This window comes from Lepidochelys kempii, chromosome 7 (assembly GCF_965140285.1).
Source record: "Lepidochelys kempii isolate rLepKem1 chromosome 7, rLepKem1.hap1, whole genome shotgun sequence".
Classification (NCBI taxonomy): domain Eukaryota; kingdom Metazoa; phylum Chordata; order Testudines; family Cheloniidae; genus Lepidochelys; species Lepidochelys kempii.
The window spans coordinates 44,789,455-44,812,239 of NC_136386.1; the positions used below are offsets into that span (position 1 = coordinate 44,789,455).

Sequence of the window (22,785 nt, forward strand, 5' to 3'; positions counted from 1 at the left end):
CGGACCACCCTAACAAGGAATACTCTGCATCAACAAATCCACTCTCCAGTGCACCCAAATCCACTTCAAGGGGGGGGGGGGGGAGGAAGCAAAGGAATCTCAGATTTTTCCATTGGAAATTCAACCTCCCCCCCCCGCCCCCCGCACCAGGTAGCTTACTCTTCACATCTCTCTCAGCAGTGTGAGAGGCGCTGCTCAGAGTACAGCTTCCGTGTGCAAGTGTTTAAAAAGAAGAGACAAAAATCCCACTCAGGAGAGGAGGTGAAGAATGAGAGAAGAAAGAATCCCTCAGACACAGCTCAAAGCACAACACAACACAGCGTACCTCCTCAGGGCTGGGGAATTCTACCAGCGCGGGGCAGCACCAACAGCCCACTACTATCTGTCACATGGAATACAGGGAGACGGAGCCACGTCAGTGACGGAGAAGGCAGAGGAGAGAATGGCTCTCTGAAAAGCCTCACACGCGCTTCAGCTCAGTGACTAGAGGCTGCTAAGCACCGAGAATACCGAATGTGCTCTGAAAGCCATGTTGGAAAGGCTGCCTCCCATTGGGGCGCAAGGGCTGTTCCACTCTAGCTGGCCCTGGTTGTACAGTGGTTTCCATTGTGACTCCCAGATTCAGCTGCTAGCAGCTTTCTGAAAACACCCATCTTTCAGGCTCAGGCTCTGCTTCCAGGGGAAGGTATTTTACTTGAGCAAAGATGGTTCAGCCATTTTTGAGTGAGGAAAAAATCACTCCGCACTTTCCCTTAATAAACAATGACTTTTTAAAATAAGTGACAGTACAGCCAAAATGGCTTCGAGCCGACGGATGAAAAGCACCAGGGAAATAGTCACCTCTGCGTACCAGCGCACAGCCAGACCTCACAGGGACATGGGTTTGATTTGGTGGAGTTATCCACATTTGCAAATTGCATACTGAGCAGTCAGAGTGACTTTTGTGTGTGCTAATCTTTACAGCGCTGCAAACCAGCGAGATTGTGTGTGCCACAATCTATTACTGATAACACTGTTAAGCACTTTTCAGCCATAGTGCTTTATACAAGGGAGGCAAGTAACATTATCCTTTTTATACAGATGGGGAAACTAAGGCATTCGAGAGATTAAGTGACTTGCCCACGGTCACACAAGGTTAGGGACAGAGCAGGAACTAGAAGTCAGGTCTGTCAGACACACACTGAATGTACTCCCTGAATCACTCAGAAGTGACCAGGAACCCTTCACAAAGGGGAGTATCTGGTAAATGATACCCCCCCCCTTGCTTTCCACCCCAAACGTTGCCCCCTTGGGAAAATGTGCACAGCAGGGCTGGAAGCATGGAGATCCCACTTCTTCCTGCCCTAAAGTGATTCTCTGGCCTTCACAACCCTTATTTAGTGACACCTCAGAGAAAGAGGAACAGGTGCAAAGAAGAGCTACCAGGATGATCAGGGGAATGGTGGGCCTATCCTACGAGAGGAGAGCTTGGCTCCTTCAGGCTAGCAAAAAGACGACTGAGGCAATATTGCTGCTTTCTATAAATACATCAGGGTAAATATCAGGGAGGGTGAAGAGCTATTTAAACTAAAGGACAAAGTTGGCACAAGAACAAATGGATATTAACTGGCCATCAGCAAACTCAGGCTGGAAGTTAGAACATTTATAACCATGAGGGGGGTGAGGTTCAACAGCCCTGCAGCTCACTTCTGGTTTATGTCTTATGGTCCTAAAAGCTCATGCTTCAGAACTTCAGCAGGAGGGATCAGACTAACCCACTCCACCCTGTATATTCGGTTTGTTTTTTATATCTCCTTCCTCTGAAGCATCAGGGATGGCCATGGCTGGAGAGGAAGGCCAGGGCTCTGAGGTGAACAAAAGGATTCTGTGTCTCAGGTGCTGGACTGGCTGGTTCTTGCCCACATGCTCAGTGTCTAACTGATGGCTACATGTGGGGTTGGGAAGGAATTTCCCCCCGCGTCAGATTGGCAGTGACCTTGGGCGTCTTTCCCCTTTGCAGGTCAGTTGCCAGGATTATCAGAGTATAACTCATTTCATTGTCTCCCTGCTGCAGCAGGGGCCTTGGGCACTGGTGGACTTTGGTCCCTCCTATTCTCTGCCTGTGGAATACAACCATCTAGTCTCCTGCGGGCTGCAATATTTTTGTCTAATTTGGGTTGCCGGGTTTAGTATGCAGGTGGCTGGGTGGTGTTTAATGGCCTGTGAGATGCAGGTGGTCAGACTAGATGCTTTGGCGATCCTTTTGGGCTTAAACTCTGACACCCCAAGGGTAGGAGGTAGCAAATATGACCATGAAGTGATTTGCCCAGGGGTGGCTTAGCAGCTCATTCCCTACAGAAAATAATCCTAAAGGACTTGGGAGCATGGGACTGAGTAAAGCAGGCACAAGAGGAGACTCCAGAGCAAGACAGAGGCATGGGGAGAATGTGCAAAATATCCAGAGGCCAGCCTACCATCTCAGTGCTAGAGTCCTGCAAGCAGGAGTCCTGGGAGCATGGGGAGAGGAGAAATCAGTTCAGCAACTCAGAGCAAAACAGAAGGGTAGCTCCCATACATTTCTCAAACAAACAAAGAGGGTGGAGAACACTGACTAAGGAAGGGGGGTGTCTGGACAAAGTATGGCACACAGAGGAGAGTGTTTTAAAGGAGAGGAGGGGAATGGACACACCAGAGGAGAGAGGCCTACCATGTCACTGCTGGAGGCCAGGGAGCGCAGATCCTGGGAGCACAACAACAAAAAAAAGCACAAGGAAAACATCAGTGCCAAGCAACCCACCTCCAGAAGGGAGAATACATTCACACCTGCTAATGGGATTCTGCATGGGTGGGATGGGGGCTGACAGAGCTAACGCAGAGGGAGGTGGAGGATGAAGAAGACTAGAAGAGGACTCTGGACACCTTCAGCAACTCTTTGTTGTGGCCTGCTCGGCTCTTCAATCACCACTGACCCCTCACACATTTTCTCTCTAGAGCAGTGGATCCCAAATTGCAGACCATGGCCCAGTGCTCACAGTGCTCGGAAGAATTAATGAAAGCCAAGAAGTAGGAGACTGGGAAGTCAGAAGGGGAGGTGGATCCATACAAGGATCTCTCTTCTGAAAAAATAATGTTCCAGAAGCAGTGATCTAGAGGCCTTGAAGAATCAAAGACCAAACATACCTCAGCACCACAGAGGGCAGATGGCCTTCAGGCCAGGGCTGAGATTTGTTTAGTGGAGCAATGTTAGGTGCTCCATAAATAAATATTGTTGGGGGTCTGAGTACCATCTCCTGCCCAGATCGACGCTCACACAAAAGGGCATCTGAGTACCATCTCCACAGGCAGGACTGGCATGAATAGAGAGCGAAGGCTTCAGCATAAGCTGTAGAAATCGGTATTAAAATTGTAATGCCCTTCAATTAATTGGTCCAGCGCTCTCTCAAGAGCTACCCAAAGTATCACCATCTGAGACCTAGATCTAGCTACATTAGAATGGGATGAATATCTAATCCAGGACATCAACACCCCACAAACGTTGCCACCAGCTAGCTCTTTCGCTACTAACTTCAAACAAAGGCTTGAGGTATGTGTTGTAACAAACTGTCTAGTGTGTGCATATCACTGCCCCCTACTGAACGGCATGGGCACTGACTGATTGTGTTTCATAGGCTCTACCATGCTAAAAGAGAAACGTCACAGGAACAGCGCATCAAGTGGCCATTGCGTATGGCAAATTGGCAGCTTCAGTGGCCATGGATGTTACAATATTACAGAACCTAAGAAACTTTCAGGTTCCAGCCATTAACTCAAAAGTGTTGAGCTGAAATTTTCCATCGCTGGTCTCTGCCTGAAGGTGAGAGAGTTGCAACAAAATTTTATCAAGAGATTTTGAGTGGCGGGAAAAGAAATACACTTCTCCATTTAAAAATATTCCAAAATATAAATAAATAAATAAATAAATAAAATTAAATTAAATTAAAAAACCCCACACTTTTAGACAGGGCTACAGGACAAATGTCTGAAGTTTGAGTTCTATGACCATGCCACATTTCATGGAGCTAGTCCTTAGCTTAGTTAAAAATGGTTTGAATTTAACCACTATATTAGTATTTGAAAATTAACAGCATGTTAGGTAAGGTGCTTAATTCTAGATGGGTGCACTTCAAACAGATTCAGTGAAGTTAGGGAAGTGGGCATGTTGATTCAAAGAGCATACATGCTTGTCTGGCAAAACTAACTAGAGGAGCTGTAAGCTGCAGAAAGCAAATCGGAGTAGAAAAAGGAATTCACTAGCACAATACCTCCAGATTCTAATTTTCCCTTAAAATGCCTAGGAAATTAAATGAAGGTGAAGGGGATCAACATTAATGCAACAGTAAGGCTGAAAGATTGAGTGCTCAAACGTCAGCAAATCCCAAAAGGTTTAAGGTTGCTCTGGCAACATTAAATATGTCACATACCATAATCGCAGTATTCTCTCCTCCTTTCCCTTAATAGATTAAGGCTTACATTTAACATCTATAGACACCATTAAACATATAGGATGTGCAGTAAGCCAGAGTTAACTTTATATTTTGGAATTCCTGATGACTTGGAGTCTTTGCATCAATGCCGCAAAGTTTGCAAGATCAATAGTTTTTGCATTTAATTATCAGTTGATTAGATCCATTCCATCTAAGGCAGCCCTGGCTGGTTCTGAACCCATACACAAAACCGGTATTCCAGAGAGACACTGGCTGTGGCTTCATTTAAAAAAAAAAACAACCACAGATGTGGGGTTTTAAACCACATGATAACAAATGTGTTAGCTACTGCACTGTAAAACTGTAGTGGAAACACAAGGCACCTGTAGTTTTTACCATGAGGAAGCCAGATGAGACTAACCCTACACCCCTGACCTGTGGTTCATCTAACCTAGCTACCTCACTGTAAAAACTACAACACACCTTTTTTTGACAGTGAAAACCAGACCTCCATGTACCTATTCTCTACCGCAATGCACAGTAACGGACGGTTGTGCTCTAATAAATCAAACAGCTCATCCTCACTGCTTCACCTTCTACATTCAGACCCCAACTGGGTTTGCCTTGTTCCCACCGCTCTTAAGCTATTTTTATTGCTTATGGGATACCACAGATGCCTCAGATTCCAGGTCTATTACAACAGCAGAGAGTGCAGGATTCCCAACCTGAACAGATGGGATGTATGCTGACTCTTGCCACAGACCTATCAGCAGATCCATTAGCAAACAGCTGTAATCTTTGCTTCCTGCATGTCCCAGATATAGTTTGACCCAAGCTGAAGGCCATTGCATGGTAGTTCAAACTCTCTAAAACTGAAATCGTATTTTCTGACTGTGTAAGCGGTGTTCAAATCCCCAAATGTTTTCACTTTTTTTAATCTCCTCATTGCATTTAAAGAGCAACCTAATAGCAGCTTCTTATGGACAAAAAGGAAATTATCTGTTTCCATGTATTTCACATGAGCAGCAGCAGTCATGTAAGATGCATGGAAACATTCTCAAGGTCTTACACCATATAAGAAGTTTCCCATGCTTTCTGCAAGCCAAACATGCACAGAACTCATCCTGTCAACATGAAACCCATGGATATTTCGCTTCCTATGAATTCTAAAAAGCACAATATCATCTACGTTTCTCATATCTTTTTGCCTACATCCTCTTCTGGGCTGTGTGCTTTACGCTTTCTCAGCCTGAAGGCTTCAGTCTTACCTTCTGCTGATTCAGCCAGATGGGGTTTTTATTAATCTCCGCACCCTGCAGAATGGTTTGATGTGTTCCAGACATTTTTTACATGGATAGTCTTGTATAGACAAGTTTTGCAGAAATGTGTTTTAAAATAGCATGTAAATTGAGTGCTGATTTGAAAGTTAACACGTCTGGCCCTAGCAGCAAGAGAATCAAACTGTAGTTTATCCAACTGGAAAGCCTACTCTGGCTTGGGCAGCAAACTATACTATCGCTTGCCTTTCTGATGAGAGAACGGTCATTGAACTACCTGAGAAGCCCTCATCTCTCCCCTCTGCTGTCACCACAGAGCTCTATCAAAGCACTAACACATTCAACTGAGGCTCAGCCTCTGTCTTGTTCACCTGTTCTATGTCCCAGGGCATTATTTCTGTGGCTGACATCAGCTAGACCCCTCCCCCTTCCCTTTGACCAGCAGCCGGGTTGCTTTGCTCACTCCCTTCACCTGCCATTGCCTTTGGAGAGATTCTGTTCTCTTCGCTCAGCAGCTTGGGCCCAGGACTTTCCCGCCTGAACCAATGAACCAGAGTAATGCATGACACTGCTGATGCTGGTTTGAAATTATTTCAGTGATGTAGGAGGATTTATGAACAACAGGTTAGGTCCCAGAGGGCTGGAGAAGGACAAACAAACTACCTATCTTTAAAAATGGGAACAAAGAGGACTTGGGGAATTACAGACCATAGGCTTAACTTTGGTACCTGGAAAGATACTGGAACAAGTTATTAATCCATTTGCAATCACCTACAGGATAACAGGGTGATAAGGAATAGCCAGCACGGATTTGTCAAGAACAAATCATGCCAAACCAACCTAGTTTACTTCTTTGACAGAGGAGCTTGTGGGTGGGAGGCGAAGCAGTAGACATGATGTATCATGCTTTTAGTAAGGCCTCTGACACAATCCCACATGACATTCTCATAAGCAAATTAGAGAAATGCAGGCTAGATGAAATTACTATTAGGTGGGTGCACAACTAATTGAAAGACCAAACTCAGACCAACAGTTCACTGTCAAACTGGGAGGACATATCCAGTGGGGTGAGACAGGGTTCAGGCTTGAGTTCAGAACTATTTGATATTTCATTAATGACTTGGATAATGGAGTGGAGCATACGCTCAGAACATTTGCAGACCAAGCTGGGAGGGGTTGCTAGCACCTTGGAAGACAGGACTAGAATTCAAAATTGGTCTGAAATCAACAAGTTGTAATTCATTAAAGACAAGTGCAAAGCACTTCCCCTAGGAAGGAAAAATCAAACACACAACTACAAAAAGGGAATAACTGGCTAGACTGTAGTACTGCTGCAAAGGATCTAGGGGGGTCTGAGAGGAACATAAATTGAATATGAATCAGCAATGTGATGTAGTTGTGAAAAGGCTAATATTCTGGGGTGTATTAACAGGAGTATTGTATGTAAGACATGGGAGGTAATTACCCTGCTCTACTCAGCACTGGTTAGGCGTCAGCTACAGTACTGTGTCCAGTTCTGGGTGCCACGCTTTAAGAAAGAGGCAGACAACTTGCAGAGAGTCCAGAAAGCAGCAACAAAAATGATTAAAGGTTGAGAAAACTTGCCTATGAGGAAAGAGAGGGGGTGGGAAATGGGCATGTTTAGTCATGAGAAAAGACTTGAGGGGACTTGATAACAGTCTTCAAATATGGTTTAAATATCCTCTTATAAAGAGGATGGTGAACAATTGTTCTCTGTATCTAGGTGATGGTAGGACAAGAAGTAACTGGCTTACTTCTTTGCTTCTAGGCAAGCAAAAGTGGATAGAAGCCTGGGAGGCAGTGACCACGAGATGGTTGAGTTCAGGATCCTGACACAGGGAAGAAAGGAGAGCAGCACAATACGGACCCTGGACTTCAGAAAAGCAGACTGACTCCCTCAGGGAACTGATGGGCAAGATTCCCTGGGAGAATAACATGAGGGGGAAAGGAGTCCAGCAGAGCTGGCTGTATTTTAAAGGATCCTTATTGAGGTTACAGGGACAAACCATCCCGATGTGTAGAAAGAATAGTAAATATGGCAGGTGACCAGCTTGCCTTAACAGTGAAATCCTTGCTGATCTTGAACACAAAAAAGAAGCTTACAAAAAGTGGCAGATTGGACAAATGACCAGGGAAGAGTATAAAAATATTGCTCGGGCATGCAGGAGTGAAATCAGGAAGGCCAAATCACACCTGGAGTTGCAGCTAGCAAGAGATGTTAAGAGTAACTAGAAGGGTTTCTTCAAGTATGTTAGCAACAAGAAGAAAGGCAAGGAAAGTGTGGGACCCTTATTGAATGAGGGAGGCAACCTAGTGACAGGGGAGGTGGAAAAAGCTAATGTACTCAATGCTTTTTTCACCTCTGTCTTCACGAACAAGGTCAACTCCCAGACTACTGCACTGGGCAGCACAGCATGGGGAGGAGGTGACCAGCCCTCTGTGGAGAAAGAAGTGGTTCGGGACTATTTAGAAAAGCTGGATGAGCACAAGCTCATTGGGCCGGATGCGCTGCATCCGAGAGTGCTAAAGGAGTTGGCGGATGTGACTGCAGAGCCATTGGCCATTATCTTTGAAAACTCATGGCGATCAGGGGAAGTCCCGGACAACTGGAAAAAGGCTAATGTAGTGCCCATCTTTAAAAAAGGGAATGAGGATGGCCCTGGGAACTACAGGCCAGTCAGCCTCACCTCAGTCCCTGGAAAAATCATGGAGCAGGTCCTCAAGGAATCAATTCTGAAGCACTTAGAGGAGAGGAAAGTGATTAGGAACAGACAGCATGGATTCACCAAGGGCAAGTCATGCCTGACTAATTTAATTGCCTTCTATGATGAGATAACTGGCTCTGTGGATGAGGGGAAAGCAGTGGATGTGTTGTTTCTTGACTTTAGCAAAGCTTTTGACACGGTCTCCCACAGTATTCTTGCCAGCAAATTAAAGAAGTATGGGCTGGATGAATGGACTATAAGGTGGGTAGAAAGTTGGCTAGATTGTCGGGCTCAACGGGTAGTGATCAATGGCTCCATGTCTAGTTGGCAGCCGGTATCAAGTGGAGTGCCCCAAGGGTCGATCCTGGGGCTGGTTTTGTTCAATATCTTCATAAATGATCTGGAGGATGGTGTGGATTGCACCCTCAGCAAGTTTGCAGATGACACTAAACTGGGAGGAGAGATAGATACGCTGGAGGGGAGGGATAGGATACAGAGGGACCTAGACAAATTGGAGGATTGGGCCAAAAGAAATCTGATGAGGTTCAACAAGGACAAGTGCAGAGTCCTGCACTTAGGACGGAAGAATCCCATGCACCGCTACAGACTAGGGACCGAATGGCTCGGCAGCAGTTCTTCAGAAAAGGACCTAGGGGTTACAGTGGACGAGAAGCTGGATATGAGTCAACAGTGTGCCCTTGTTGCCAAGAAGGCCAATGGCATTTTGGGATGTATATGTAGGGGCATTGCCAGCAGATAGAGGGACGTGATCGTTCCCCTCTATTCGACATTGGTGAGGTCTCACCTGGAGTACTGTGTCCAGTTTTGGGCCCCACACTACAAGAAGGATGTAGAAAAATTAGAAAGAGTCCAGCGGAGGGCAACAAAAATTATTAGGGGACTGGAACACATGACTTATGAGGAGAGGATGAAGGAACTGGGATTGTTTAATCTGCAGAAGAGAAGAATGAGGGGGGATTTGATAGCTGCTTTCAACTACCTGAATGGGGGTTCCAAAGAGGATGGATCTAGACTGTTCTCAGTGGTAGCTGATGACAGAACAAGGAGTAATGGTCTCAAGTTGCAGTGGGGGAGGTTTAGGTTGGATATTAAGAAAAACTTTCACGAGGAGGGTGGTGAAACACTGGAATGCGTTACCTAGGGAGGTGGTGGGATCTCCTTCCTTAGAAGTTTTTAAGGTCAGGCTTGACAAAGCCCTGGCTGGGATGATTTAGTTGGGGATTAGTCCTGCTTTGAGCAGGGGGTGGACTAGATGACCTCCTGAGGTCCCTTCCAACCCTGATATTCTAGGATTCTATGGCTTAATCTGTAGCAAAGGAGATTCAGGTTAAGAATTAGGAAAGCTTTTCAACAATAAAGGATTGTTAAGCACAGGAAAAAGCTTCAAAGGAAGGTTGTGGAATCCCCATCTTTTGAAGTGTTTAAGAACAGGCTGGAAAAACACCTTTCAGGGATGGACTAGGTTTTCTTGGCCCTTCCTCAGTAAAGGGGCTGGACGAGAGGTCAATTCCAGCCCGACATTTCTGATTCTATGAAGCTGAAAGCCAAACCCCACTCCCTCTGGCACCAACACCACCCTTCTATTTATGGCAGTTCATCTAATTTTGAAGGACCCTCAAAATATGAGTTTTTCCCCCAAACAGATTAATGTAAGCATCACTTCAAGCCCCCCCAGAAATACATCCACCTCTGGGGTGGAGGCAACAGCAACACCACACAACAGATTTGGACCAGATATTCTTCAGCCACACATGCCTTGAAACATAGGAAGTGAACAGAACAGATATGCATTTGAAATTGTATCTACAGGAAGAAGGAAAAGACACGCATGGAAAATAGTGCGGGTCACAACACATCACAAATCCTCCACCCGTCCCCCCCCCTTTTTTTTTTATGGTAACAGTGCCCCTTGTCACCCACAGAATTCTAGAGAGAATAATTAAGCTTTGTGGAATTTGTAGTCAACTTTTTCCTAGTTGACTGTACAATCAAGTCCCAGCTACTTCTTATAGCTGCTTGTTAGAACTAATTTAAAAGGGCACATTTCTAGGCCTCTGCCAACCTTGATCTTTAATCTACACGTTTTCTTTGTGTTCCAGGATCAAGAAATTCTCCATGCTTAAGTCCAGCCTAGCTAGCGCTCATGAGCAACCTGACAATGTAGTGGCATATGGATTGGGAAAGACAAATGAAGGGAATGATTCACCATCAGGCTTGCAAGCTACTACAGAATGAGTAAAAACCAGATACATGCCAAATGCAGTGTCAATAAGTGCGCAGTTACCTGGCTCTATGATCAGAGTTCCCTCAAAGGACATTGTTTTTTTTTCCCCCCTATACAAATTTTAAAAAGTCAGGAAATTGAAGAAGTTCTGGTTCCCAAAGCAAATGTAACTAAGTCACCTTGTATGTGGATACACATGCACACACCTTTCCCCCAGCATCTCAAAATGCTTTACAAATATTACATAATTCAGACAGACCCCCATGTGGGACAGAGTATTATGCCCTTTTTAATAATGGGAAAACTGAGACTCAGAAGTCAAGTCAAGTGTTCAAGCTCACAGAGAAGTGAGTGACAGAGCTGGAAACCAGGAGGTAGCTCCTGTGCTAACCACTAGACTACCCTCCCTCTCTAATAAGAACGGTATCTAGGTCAATGAGCCAAGATACAGGTGCTTTGGGAGCCATCATCTAATTTCCTGGGGTTTGTGTCTTTAAAAACCCCAACCAAAACACTCAGTGACTATTTGCATTCATGCAGACAGCTTTTTTTCGTTGTTGTTGTTCTAATATTTCAGTGATTCGACTTCAGAATTCTACACAAGGGACATTGTATCCTTAGAACGCGACACACCATGCACCTAGCAGGACACTTATTGAGAACATGCCCCCTAATTCAATGGGGGAAAGCAAACACCAGACACAGCAATCAGAAGATGAGCATCAAAAGGAGGCACTTACCTGGGCAACTTTATCCTGCAAGACACAGCCAAAAAGCACTTAATCCAACAACACTGAGCAAGCCAGTCAGATGAGCATGACGACAGAGGCCAGAAGGAGAGGGCACTACATGCAAAGCTGCAAAGTCACTCCTAGCTTGACGGTCTGCCGGAACATACTAGCAACGGCTCTCGTTTACCGCCGCATTTAGCTACAAAGCTAACGCTGATCAAATTCCCTCACTAAACTATATTTGCCTTTAATCAGCTTCTCTTCTATGTATTTAAGTGAGAGATTTCTGCTTCCCTGATGGAGCCCCTTGTCCCTGCCTCTGTTTGTCTATTACACATCATCTGCAGGGTGTCTTGATGCTATTTACTGTACATAAAGCAACATGTTTGGGACACATTTTGCATCAGCCCACACCATCCAGTACAACTGTTACCTAACCCCCAAGAACAGAAACCAGACCTAGAGAGACCAATAATTAATCATTAAGGGGCTCCCAGCATCCTCAGACCAGGAAAACGGCAAGCAAGCACCATGCTCTAAGAGCTACAAAACCTGGGCTATGCTGAACTCCCAGTGGGAAGGATTACAAGTGTCACGGCCCCCCAGAGAACGCCACACCACTGTCTCCTGGTAAATTCCAGGTTGTGGATCAAAAGCTACTGTGAAAGGGGCACGTCAGAGACTATTTAGTGTTTTATAGATGGAAATCAACATTCTGAACTGCATCCAGGACCAACACCCTGTTCAATCCCTCCACATTTCAGCACCAGGTTACAGGGAGCAGTGGCCTGGCTCAGGAGACGGGATTCTCTTTGGAGCATGTCAGCATCATCGAAAGGGCAAAGGAAGGCTGTAGCAGAGCTGGGCGCCTGATGGCAGGTGTAGGGGAAGAGATCAGAAACACGGATAGGTACATTTTAGCACCAAACGTATTACTGTAATAGATCCTATTTGACAGATGGGCTAGAATCTCAAGTGCTTCAGCTGAACAGCTTGGTGAGGGTAAAGCAAGGTCTCTTCTGGAGACGGCACCGCACAGACTGATGTGCTGAGCGAAAGAGCATGATGCCAGGGGGACAAGAGGTCAGACACCCTCTCAAAATAAGGATTATAATACAAAATGTGTGTGTGTGGTGCTGAAACATAACTATAGTTCTGGCTCCAATCCTATTGGAGTGCTAGAGGGGAAAGGAGAAAACTACTCCAGGGGAAGAGGTGACAAGTGTGTGTATCTGGGGAAGGGAGTAGAAATTGGGGAGGTCATCAGGATTTGTAGAAGTGTTGGAATTTTACCTGGGTTGAGCTCCCCAGAACCTCAAGATCCCTTCAACATGCCCTGCAAAGCTCAAGCAGCTGAATTCGGACCCTGCCTGGTCCACTAATGACCTTGAGGGAAGAGGCACAATCTAACATCTGAGTTTGCAGAGGACACAAATTTAAGGCAGCAGCAAATGTGGAGGGACACAGCAAACAAATCCAGACCGATCTGGAGAGATTAGGTTTATGGGCTGCGGGAAGCAACAGGGAAGGGAACAATGGGGCCAGAAGCCGATTAGTGACTGCAAATCTGTAACACTGATGTCAACGCTCTAACAGACTGGTTTGAAATAAAAATCTGAAGGAAAGAGACAGGTGAAATGAAAAGCAGAAAAGTCAGGCGGCTTCTCCCCACAGTGCATTGGTACAGACTGAAGAGGTAAATATCGGAGTATGATAAGACAGACAGGCTGAGAGATCACTGGCAGGAGAAATCTCCAGCCTTGCGTCAATCAGATAAATATTGGAATCGGATCAGGTTATATTCTGCACCTCTTATATAGGGTAGGCTTCAGAAATACAGACAAGTAGTTCTTATGCTCCCTACTTATCCAGCGGAGCCTCTCAGATCACCCCTTCAATAATGCCATCGCTGATAGCCTGCTTGTCTCTCTGTTAAGTCTCGGTGCCATTTTTATGCTGCCTCCTATACATGGAATGCTCCCCTCACTCTGCAAGCCTCTATTCACTGAATGAAATTCCTCCTGAAATCTCACTCTTCCCAGGACATCCTCTGTAAGTGAATCAACAACATTCACTGTCTCCTCCCTACATTATCTGCATGCATGTGCCCACACACAGAACCACCACAAAGTACAGAGGCCAGGAAAGTATCCACTTGATCATACTGCTATCACCCCATCCTTCCTCTGCCCAGTCCCTCCCTGTGTTTCACATCCCTGCCCATCTCGTCACACCTAAAAGTTTTGAATCCAAGCCCTTTGTGACAGGACTGTCTTTTCAGGAAGTACCTAGTACATTTATGGGCGCTAAAAGAGAATGGTGTTAAGCACATTTCAGAAAAAACATGGCTAAAAATAACTTCTTCCTGCCCTCCTCCTGAAGTACACGTTCTGGGTTCTGCTCTGATAAAACTGCTAATGCCTACAGCAGTGTTCAGAATGCAGCTCCCTGCTCTGCTTTGGATGTTAAACCATCATCATTTGCCCACCAACTACAGCAGGGGAAATTAAATAGAGCTGTGAGCAAACGTCTTAGCAGATAAAAGCCTTTAGTGAGTTTATTACGGGAGTTAGTTTTAAAGAACACTGATGACAAACGTTGCTTTCAGAGATTTAGCCAAACATAAAATGGCAGTTGCAGCTTTAAAAATAAAGACACAAAATCATTTAAAGTGAAACTGGCTCAATTACAAGGCAGCTTTGTCATGTTTCAATTGGACCCTTTTGCTTTGGCTTCTGGTATTTTTCTTTTGAGTCTTTGTCTTCCTGCACTGGCAGGGGTGGCTCCCACTCCAAGGCCCACACAGAATCAGAGTGTGTCACACCCAGTCCCTCTCTCTGCCAACACAGCTCTAATTCCCACAATACATTTGCTAGCATTTTGTAGAGTCTAGTTGTGTACATTTCCAAGTAAGGAGTCAGCCAGCCTTTCCCTGGAGAGGCTATTTCACAGCTTAATGCATCTCGCTGTCTGGAAGCAACAGCTCCCAGCATTAAACTGTTTTGCACCCATTGCCAATTCAAATCCTTTCCCAGTCTCTTAAGCCCAGCCTCTCACCTCATTAATGCGGATTTGCTGGAGCTCCTGTTCAGCTGCAGTCAGCGGGGCTGGGGCAGAGCAAGACGACACATGCTTCTGGTAGCCACTTAGTGAGAGGTCTTCCTGCAGCCAACAGACAGTAGAGAGAGTAAATGTCATTAGCATACAGAATGAAGATTGCTCCCTCCCCGGACCACAATGCCCACCAATGCATGAGAGATGGAAGAGAACGCTCTCCTGGAAGTGCTACCTGCCGCTGCTTTAGACTCTGACCACACAATCCAGTACAGTGTGAACTCACATCGTTCCCAAGGTTTCTCAAGGAAGCACAGCACAGCCTGTAAACAGGCAATATAGGGGCTCCACATTTTTGGCCACTATAACAGGGGGCTACTTCATACAGTAACAAAAAAATCACAGATTACGATTAGCTCTATATAGCAGGTAACACACTGTGTAGAGTAGGTCACACATCCATTGTGGCACTATGACCTATATGAAGATGTAGATTTGATCCCAACTCAGGAGAACTTACAGTCTACACCAGTTGTAAGGGTTTGTCTACACTAGGAAATCTTACCAAAACAGTTACTCTGGAATAATTAATAATATGATGATTAATAATTATTCCTGAATAGCTACTTCACTGAAGTTTACAAGCACAGACAAGCCCTAAGTCTTTTTAGAAGTTAAACAAAATCTTAACTAACTTTCTCCACATTTCAAATAATCCCCCATCTGGAAGTGGTTTCTCCTTCTAGTTGCCCGATTGCAACACAGTTTATGACCTGAGCAAATCTGTGGCAGCTGGAGATATTAGATTATTTCCATCTGTAACAGGTACTTATCCCAAGCTCTAGGCACATAAACAGCTGACCCACAGAATTCAGGCTGGATCATGCCAGCAATTTCAGAAACTCCCAGCTCACAAAAAAGTGAGCCCCATCCCCCATCACGTCCCTTTGGGGAAAAAAGCCTTGAAAAATAAGCCTACATTGGAGCATGCTCTGAAAGTCAGAAAAATGTGGGCTGTGTTGCACCAATATGGGTGGCAGCTATTAGCGCAGGTGGCTGCAGTTAGCAAACAAGTTTTACTATAGCAACCTGGTTTCATTTATTGAGACAAGCTGCCACCTTGTGGCAGTTTTTATTTAAAACAGCAACTTTATAAAATACCATGTGCATTCCTCCTCCCACCCCACAATCTCTTCTATAAATGTAAGAATAGGTTTTCTTTGGTGTTTCACTAGATTAGCAGAAAAGAAACCTTCTCTCCTGCTTAGTGCCAAGGGACAATATGATTAATCATTTTATAAAATGATTTCTTCATTCAAAAAGAAGGAGGACTAAGGACATTGCCAGGATAACCCTAAATGGATGAAGATGCAGCCTGAAGGCAGTGAAGGGGTTAAAGGAACCAGCTCTCCCGGAGTGAGCAGACTGGAAGCAGCCTGTTCCCCAGCTGCCAAGGTAGTGACCCACACAAATCTCAGCACCTGCTGCTGAGCTGAACAGTCAAGGTCAAAGATCTCAGTCAATCTCATTTGTGCACAGACACTTCAAGAACAGAGCGCCTGCAGGCACTCTCTTTAACCTTAAAAGAATGAAGAGACTCTAAAGAAACAAAGAGAGAGCAGTAACAAAGGAGGGAAAAACCTAGCAGTGATCCAGGAATATTTTAACCCCCAGGTGTGGTATCCCAAGCAGTTTTGGCACTGGTTATTGCATCAAGCCTGATCTACACCTAAAACTAAGGTCAACCTAGCTACAGTTGTTAAGAGGTGTGAAAAATTCACACCCAAGAGACACAGTTAAACCAACCTAAGTCCCAGGTATAGACCCAGCTAGGCCATCAACCTAGCTACCACCCCTCAAGGGAGCGGATTGACAAAACCTCTCCTTATTGCTGCAGCAAAGGTCCGCCCCACAGTGCTCCAGCGGTGTGGCCAGACCCTCAGATGTTAACCAGAAGGTGCTGTGGGCTTGCTGTCCATACCTTAACTGTTCCAAACAGCTCATCCTTTATGTGTCCTCCTCCAAATTCTTTTTTCACTGTTGCTCGGGTCGCTGCATACAGCATCTTCAGCCTAACCTGGACAAGTAGAGAGGGAGCAAGATCTATTCAGTGAGGTAGAAAGGTTAACAGGACCGGAGCCTGGGCTCCTGCTCTCTGCTAATTCAAGGGCATCAGTTCTGCAGATGCTGCAGTGCTAGACTTCTACTGTTGGTGATACTACAAGGCATCGGAGAAGACAGAACTCCTCTCATTAACAGGAATCCACCCGCATTTGTTATTAACTGCACCATCCTGGCGATGCAGTCACATTCACTGTCCTAAGATATATTCAGACTGTCCTATCAGTTTCATTTTCACACAGCTATAGAATTAGTAATGACAGCTGAGACCGACAAGATGTCATCGAGATTCTAGTCAACCCAATTCAGTAACTTTACTGGCATGACAAGCCATACAAGCGTTTCCCCTACCTTTAAAGGGCTAATCTCTAAACACAGGCCATTTCTAATACTTGCTCCAAAATTGCAGCTTGCAGTTTGGATTTCAGTCCTCCTCTAAACTGGATCCTTTATTTGATTGATCTCACTGTTTAAAATTCCACTTTAAAGCAGCAGGAGAAAGCTGTGGCTTTAATTAAAGCTCATGGTTTCTAATCTTACCAAGTCTAACTCCAGAGAATAATTTCTCCTGGCTATTTTGGTTGCCTCTGGTCTTCCACCTAGAGCCAGAAGCAAATTGCCTTTCTCCCCATGCGCCCACACACCATCACAACCAACTTCTTGATTGCTTCTGTCCATAAGCTATTACTGTCCATCCCACATAAGACTGCTTTACCAGACTTTCCCTCCCCAACTCACCACCACAAAAACCTGCTGTTAGTCAGTAGCCCCCATTGCAGAAGAATTTTTGGATAGCAGGACAGTCCAGAATGGCTTAAATGCAGCCAGTAATCACCTTACCACAAAGCACAACCTGACTCAACAGCCAGTGGCGATAACAGAAGGAGGATCCTGGCACTCCTGGGGGAGAAGGGTTCTGTAATGAATTTAGGTCTGGCGGAAAGTGTCTGATTAACTGAGCCAAGCCAGCACAGGCAACAGCAGTGACAGCTTTAATAATACCACGTAACCTCTAGATTGTTCTTTTCATCAGTAGATATCAGAGCACTTTACAAAAGGAGGTCAGCATCATTATCCCCATTTTACTGATGGGGAAGCAGAGGCCCAGAGCGACGAAGTGACTTGCCCAAGTTCAGCCAGGAGAGCTGGGATAGATCCCATATCTCTCGGGTACCGTCCAAGTGCTCTATCCCCTAGACCACGCTGCCTCCCAGAGCAATCTTATTTCATTCTAATCCTCTACTGTTGACTTGAGCTGAGCTTGGGTTAAGTCACCAGCTGTCACTTTCCCTCCTCTGAAAAGTGGGAATGAGAACACTTCTCTTATGGGGAGATTGGGGCTTCAAAAAAAAAAAAAAAAGTTAGGTGCAACGGGATCAGGTACAAACATTAATATCCTGACTGGCCACCAGGAGTCACTGTGGCTCTAGAATTAAGGTTTTTTTCTTGTGGTGTTTGATGTGTGTTGTTAGAGTAATACAGGCTGATAATTGGAGACAGTGTACAGGAGAAGGAGTCTGACCCACATGCTCAGGGTCTAACTGATTGTCATATTTAGGGTCAGGAAGGAATTTTCCCCCAGGTCAGATTGGCAGAGATCCTGTGGGTTTCTCACCTTCCTCTGCAGCGTGGATCATGGGTCACTTGCAGGTTTAAACTAGTGTAAATGGTGGATTATCTGTAATTTGAAGTCTTTAAATCATTATTTGAGGGCTTCAGTAGCTCAGCCAGAGGGTAGGGGTCTGTTACAGGAGGGGATGGGTTAGGTTCTGGGCCCTGCAACGTGAAGGAGGTCAGACTAGATGAATTCATGATTGTCCCTGCTGGCCTTGAAGTCTGAGTCAACCCTGCCTGCATGCGGTTACATGTCAGATCTCAAGTAAAGCAGGGTTGGGCTGAGTCGTGACTTGGGTGGCCAGAGGATTCTGTAGATAGCTCTCTTCCCTAGAGTCAGTCCTGGATCAACCCCTGGGCAAACTGGAAGGGGACACTGCTGACAGGAACAGCTTACAAATGAGACCTAAAACCCAGGTCTTGACCACTCACGGTGGCACTTTTTGCCAGAGTAGGAGTGTTAAATCTTGGCCAAGTTTCCTCACGGATAATTACATTCCACTCCCTAAATTCTCCCTACAGGCTGGATTCACTCCTTACCTGCATCTGTCATGTAGTTTATGGGAGTCTGTTAAACGGTCGCCAAGCTTTCCCCCAGAGGAGAACTGATTGCACACGGCATTACACAAGCATGCTACAGAACAGAGCATTTGCAAAGCATGTTAGGATCCATCTGGCTAACCAGCACTACACGGAAGTTAGATGATAAGCTCTGCTAAGTGAGTCTTCAGAAAGTGATACACTAACCTTTGAATAATTCCAATAATCAGCCCTTAAATACAGATACACAAACATTCCTGCAAGTGCCAGGAAAATTACAACTCTGCAAAGAGGAATTTAGAGAGACCAAAGGCTTACGGGGGAATTGTCAGGGGACCAGGAGATGAAGAGCCACTCAAAGCCCTGTGCGTTCTGGGTGTCCAGCCGGTAGAGGATATAACATGGCTGTTGTTCATCCAGCAGCGGCAGCACAAAGGAGTCATAGTCTTTATCCCAATGGCGAGACAATTCTTTGTAGGCTCCCAGCACTAGCTGCTCTGAAAGGAAGAGAAGAACTATGAATTACAAAGCAAAAGTTAGCACAGGCCACAGGGCTGCATGACTCATTGCTCCAATGCAGGGGTCTCAAACATGTGGCCCACAGAGCTATTTCCTGCAGCCCACCAAGCAGCCCACCCCCGGCCTACCTCCAAGCCAGGGGTGGGCAAACTACAGCCTGCAGGCCGGATCTCCCCCCATGGCCCTGCGCCACTCCCGCTCCAGCACAACGTCCCTGTGGCCGGGGTACCTGGAGGAGCGGCAAGGCAGCGCACAAAGCCCTGTGCCCTCACTGCCCCCCCCTCCCCGGGCTGCAGGGACATGGTTCTGGCCGCTTCCCAGAGCAGAGCGGCGCAGGGCAGGCAGGCAGGGAGCCTGCCCTGGCCCCGGTGCACACCACTGCCACCCCGGAGCCCACACCCAGAACCCCTCCTGCACCCCCGGGGGCGGGGGGGGGGACTTAGGGGAAGGGGTTGGAAGAGGCGGGGCAGGGCCTGATGGAAGGGGTGGAGTGAGGGTCGGGCTGGGGGGGGGCAGCGAGTAGGGGGTGTTGTCAGTGATGCGGCCCTTGGGCCAATGCACTAGTCCTCATGTGGCCCTTGTGGTCATTTGAGTTTGAGACCCCTGCTCTAATGCCTTGCACTCCTGAGAGCTCAGATGCTGCAGCCCTATTCTCTGCTCTATCTGAGAGAGCTTGTGCAAAGCAATCCAGATGCTATTCCCTTACGTGCATTAATGTGTGGGCTGACCGCGCACTCTCAGAGCCTCTCGGGGAGCGGAGTGCACAATATCACCCCCATAAACATGTGCAGATGTTTCAAAAGTCCCAGCCAGTAGGAGGTAAAGGGAAGGAGAAAGGTTACATGGGATTGCAAAGGGGCTTGGTCTACCCCATACCATGATTTCTGAACACAAAATTAACACTGGAATATGAAGCTTCTCCCATATCAGGAGAGCAGGGCTCAGGAGTTGCAGCTCTAAACAGCTGGATGAAGTTACCTGTTGTATTAGAAGAGGCACCAACATGCTCAGGTTTTAATTAATCCAAATGGCAACTGCTCCGCATTGCTTTCTGCATTCAATGGAGTCTGCTGTGCTGAAATGTGCTGGGTGGCTGCCTCCTCCCAGAGACCTTCCCCACAGCGAGATACAGCCTCACCCAGTCTCTCAATGAGTGCACATTAAAGCAGGAGTTACGGGGAGGAAGACAAGTGGGAGAAGCTGCAACCACCAGGGCTGAGGAGTGGGCACACGGGCAGGTGCCAGCTACTCAGGGAGGGTGGAGAGGCTAGGACACCACAGCCCCACTATAGCCACTGTGGGTGTGTGGCCAGCACAAACCAACACAACTTAACTCTTCACAGCTACAGGAGTCACTCAGCCACTGCCTGCAGCGAGGAACTGATCTGTCAGCAATCCCACCAGCTGCTTCTCCACACTGCAGAGCAGTTGATTTCCAGGAGTCCCAAAAGCTGGCTGGAATCCCCTGCTCAGCTGAGCTCCCCTGGAATCTCCTGTCTTCCAGCCACTCCTCATACCCATACAGCCTCCCTGGCAGACCTGGTGAGTGAGGCTCTCACAGGAGATGCTACCAGCGCTGCTACCAGCATTCCCCAGCTCTGCAGACTTTGATCAAATGCATGTGGATAGCTTCCCTCTCCCCACAGCCACCCGGAACCCTCCCTGCCCGCTATCCCCGCTCCTGGTCAGGCTAAGGTTCCCCACCCCTCCCCAGTGGTCACTGGTCTGGTCCCTAGGCTTTCAGCTGAACTACAGCAGTGACAGGGGAAGGCAGCAAAGCGTTTGGGGCCGTTTCCGGAAACCTCAGTTTCCCCTGTGATGCAAAAAGGGGAGAGAAACCACCACTGAAATATGACTGCCAACATCAGCCGCTTCCTGCCCGTAGCCTGCTGCTGTGGTTTGGTCCAAGCACGCATTCTACCATCTAGGGAGAAGGGAAGTTATGGGCACATCTCGCTGACACCATTTTGATGGCACTATGGTGCCACGCAGGGCAATACCCTGCGCCTCCTCTTCCTGCCGAGCTTGTCAAGGCTGATGCCAAGCCACGCAAAAGGTGTCGAACATGCCTGGAAAGGAAAGTACTGAGCATGCAGGGGAGGAGGAGCAGGGCAAGGCACCATTCAGGAGTAAGAGCCAACGAGATGCTAGCTCATAGAACTGGGGTTTCCCTTCCCCAGTCAAACACCCTTCTGCCGTGTTGCAAGGAGGGTGAGCAGGGGGCCATGCTGGGGGCAGGTAGTGGAGTCTGGGGAATTTGTGTAAAGGAAGGGTTGGGGTGTGCAGGAACACACTGTCCCCCGTGCTCAGAGCATGACGACATCTTCATATGAGCAAGGCACGGATTGAGGAGAGGTGCTGTGGAGAAAGGCAGGGTGGGACCCACAGATCACCTTTCATGTAGTACCTCCAAGTCAGACCCCACTAGGGCCTTCCAAAGCAGCAGGTCTTCAGCAAACAGCCCCAGCCAGAGCCCTTCGGGAAAGAGCTCACATGCAGCTAGAGAGCATTCCTGAGCCCTGCAGCCATCCCTGGAGAGAGGTGACGCTGTCAGTGTGTAACAATACAGTGTGTGCAAAGAAAGCAGAAACTGTCTTCTCAGGGCCACAGTGGCCCCAAGGGGCAGAGGAGTCTTGCCTGGAAAGCTGCATTCGTCCAGTCCCTAGACCCAACCCACCCCATCAGACTCACATGTCGAGGAGCCTTGTGTTCCAAAACAAACGACATGCTCGTGGCTAAACACAGTCCGCTAAGTGCAGGGTACCAACGGGTGGTGAGCCAGCGTGCAAACGGGAGCACAGAGCCTGCAATTTGTACTTCTCACATCCAGCCTTCCAAGAGAGGCCACAAACAGTTTGTCTGTCTGTCTTTTCTGGCTTCTTGCCACATCCCAGGATAGTTCCCATTGGTTTCAATGGGAATCTCGAGCCAGCAGAGGATTTCCACTGCTCCTTCACCCAGGGCTTAGTGACGTGACAGGGGTTTGTAAGGTTCCCACTCGTGCTGTGATAACCCTGGAGACTTAGGTTTCCCAGAAGCTGAAAGCAAAGCAGCCTCTGCAGGGTTATTAGGAAGCTGGATGAACACAGAGCTCCAGGAAGAGCAGCCTACCTGCTCTGCCCCTAATATTCTTACGGCGCTACCTTTCCCAAACAACCACCATTGATATCCCGTGGGGTGGGAAAACACATGGCCACAGGCATCTCCCCTGTGTTTTGGGATTCCCCAGGAGGATCTTCAGGAAGCCACTGAGGAAGAAGGAGGAGGAGTGCACCTCCTGCACACAAGGGTAGCTGGTGAGGGGAACACGCTCTGGGTCCACCCAGAAGTGCCTCCTCATCCCTGGTTTCAGAACTGATGGGACACCCTCTAGGGATTCTGGTGCATTGCTGCCAGGGGACCTGAGTGTGCTCCTGAGCTATTGCTTGAGCAATTGTGGGGTGCCTCTCCATGTAGGGGTTTGGGAGGCAGTGGCCTACACCAGGTGGCATGTGGATGAGCCTGTTGGATTGAAGA

At 47.1% G+C, this 22,785-nt stretch overlaps 1 protein-coding gene across 2 annotated transcripts in view; it reads right to left on the minus strand.

The window, feature by feature from the left end:
- The window catches only part of TWF2 (twinfilin actin binding protein 2), a 73,791-nt gene that overhangs the window by 9,947 nt on the left and 41,059 nt on the right, over nt 1-22,785 (minus strand). The window contains exons 3-5 of one of the 2 annotated variants that reach the window (XM_073352468.2): nt 19,069-19,247; nt 16,457-16,552; nt 14,479-14,583 (exon numbers count right to left, since the gene is read on the minus strand). In XM_073352468.2, coding sequence (XP_073208569.1) covers nt 14,479-14,583; nt 16,457-16,552; nt 19,069-19,247 — 380 coding nt within the window. The remainder of the gene's footprint in view (nt 1-14,478; nt 14,584-16,456; nt 16,553-19,068; nt 19,248-22,785) is intronic. The other variant, XM_073352469.2, reaches the window with a different exon arrangement.